Genomic DNA, 1,571 nt, shown 5'->3' on the forward strand with positions numbered 1-1,571 from the left:
GGGGCTGTATCTGGGAGTGGGGGTGCCTGGAGAAGGTGGGGGAGGGGGGAGTGTGCATGGGACCTGGCCCCCTGCACTGGGCCTGGGACCCTTAGGTCAGGGCTCTCTCCCTCTCCCACTCGGGCCTTGCTTCTCCTGTCCTGCCAGGGAGGAGAGCCCAGCATCTCCCGTCCCTCCCTTGGTTGCAGGCCTTCCCGCTGACCTCGACCCCGCTCAGCAGTCCCGTGTACTGCCTGCGCTTCACCACCAAGCACCTGTACGCGGCGCTGTCCTACAACCTCCACGTCCTGGACTTTCAGAGCCCATGACAGGGCCACCCCGGCCCGTGGGCCAGGGAAGCCAGCTACTCAGGGACCTCTCCTGCCTGGAGGGTGCAGGGATACCTCCTCCCCCGCTGTGCCTGTGCTCCTAGACCTGTGACCACAGTGCTTGGGCACCATCAGGTAAAGGCTGCTGACTCCCGGGAATTTGGGGGTACCTCCCAGGAACTAGTTGGAGAGAAGGGATCTGCTGCTTTGAGAGAACGGCTGAACCTGGCCGGGCCTTGCTTCCCTGTTGGCCAGAGCAAGGATCTGGTCTGGACAGGCCTGCCCTGCACCTTGACCCTTCTTAGAGTCATGATAGCTTAGAGTGAGGTGAGGGGCGCCAGCTGTCCCAGTCGGTCCCTTTATGCCCCTTCCTTGGAAGGAGGGGTGAGGCTGCCAATCCTCTGCTCTGGCCCCTACCTCCTCAGTCAGTCCCCACCCTGGACCAAGCTCTCGGGGCTCATTCCTGGGGCACTGTGGCCTGGTCTGGCTTTGAAATTGAGGAAGGACAAAGGGAACCCAGCAGTTTTGAGTGAGTCCTGAGCCAGTCCAATCTCAGGCGAGCTGCTAAGACAGGCTACAATGTTCATTTTTGTAAAAATAAAGCTTGATTGTTCACAGACCTGGTTCCTCTCTGGCTAGGGAGTCCTGGGAGGCCCTAAAAGGGGGAACGACATATTCAAACTCGAGGATGGGCATGTTGGGGAAAGAGTAAGACCAAAGACCAAACCTCTCATTACCACTCACCCCTTCTGCCCCAGTGGTGGGGTAGGGATAGGGGACCATGGAAGGGCTCTGTGCTGTTGGGGAGCTAAGCTACTCCCCATCTGCAATACCTCCACTTCACCCCACTCTAACACACGCGCCCTCCTGGCAACAATACGTCCCTCCTTCTGCCTTTACACCCACAATGTCTTAATATCCTGGGCTGTTTCCAAGGTTTCTGTATTTCAAAAACTACTCCTTTACTACTTTACCTCCCCTCACCGTACAGAGCTCATCCGAGCCCCTCTGCAAGCTTAGACAGCCCAGGGTCTCTGCCAGCCTAGTGTCCCTCTGAATTTATGCACACAGGCCAGGGAAGATGCCCGCCCAGCACTAGGCTTGGGCTCCCCCAGCTTTGCTCCACCGGAGACCCATGCTTCCCTTTATGTGAAAGGCTTGATGTTGAAGGTCCCTGAGGATAGAAGGGAGTGTCCTCATCAGCACCCTCCCTGGTGACAGACAGGAGCATGGAGAGGTGGACAAGAGGGCAGTCCCCCCACA

The 1,571-nt window shown here is 58.2% G+C and overlaps 1 protein-coding gene across 1 annotated transcript in view; it reads left to right on the top strand.

The window, feature by feature from the left end:
• Window positions 1-925, top strand: part of FBXW4 (F-box and WD repeat domain containing 4) — a 79,650-nt gene extending 78,725 nt beyond the window's left edge. Inside the window, exon 9 of the mRNA XM_026493931.4 lies at window positions 189-925. Within this exon, the coding sequence (XP_026349716.2) occupies window positions 189-308 (120 nt within the window). The 3' untranslated portion in view covers window positions 309-925. The remainder of the gene's footprint in view (window positions 1-188) is intronic.
• The last annotated feature ends 646 nt before the right edge of the window (window positions 926-1,571 follow it).

Source organism: Ursus arctos, unplaced genomic scaffold (genome assembly GCF_023065955.2).
Source record: "Ursus arctos isolate Adak ecotype North America unplaced genomic scaffold, UrsArc2.0 scaffold_7, whole genome shotgun sequence".
In the NCBI taxonomy this organism is placed as follows: domain Eukaryota; kingdom Metazoa; phylum Chordata; class Mammalia; order Carnivora; family Ursidae; genus Ursus; species Ursus arctos.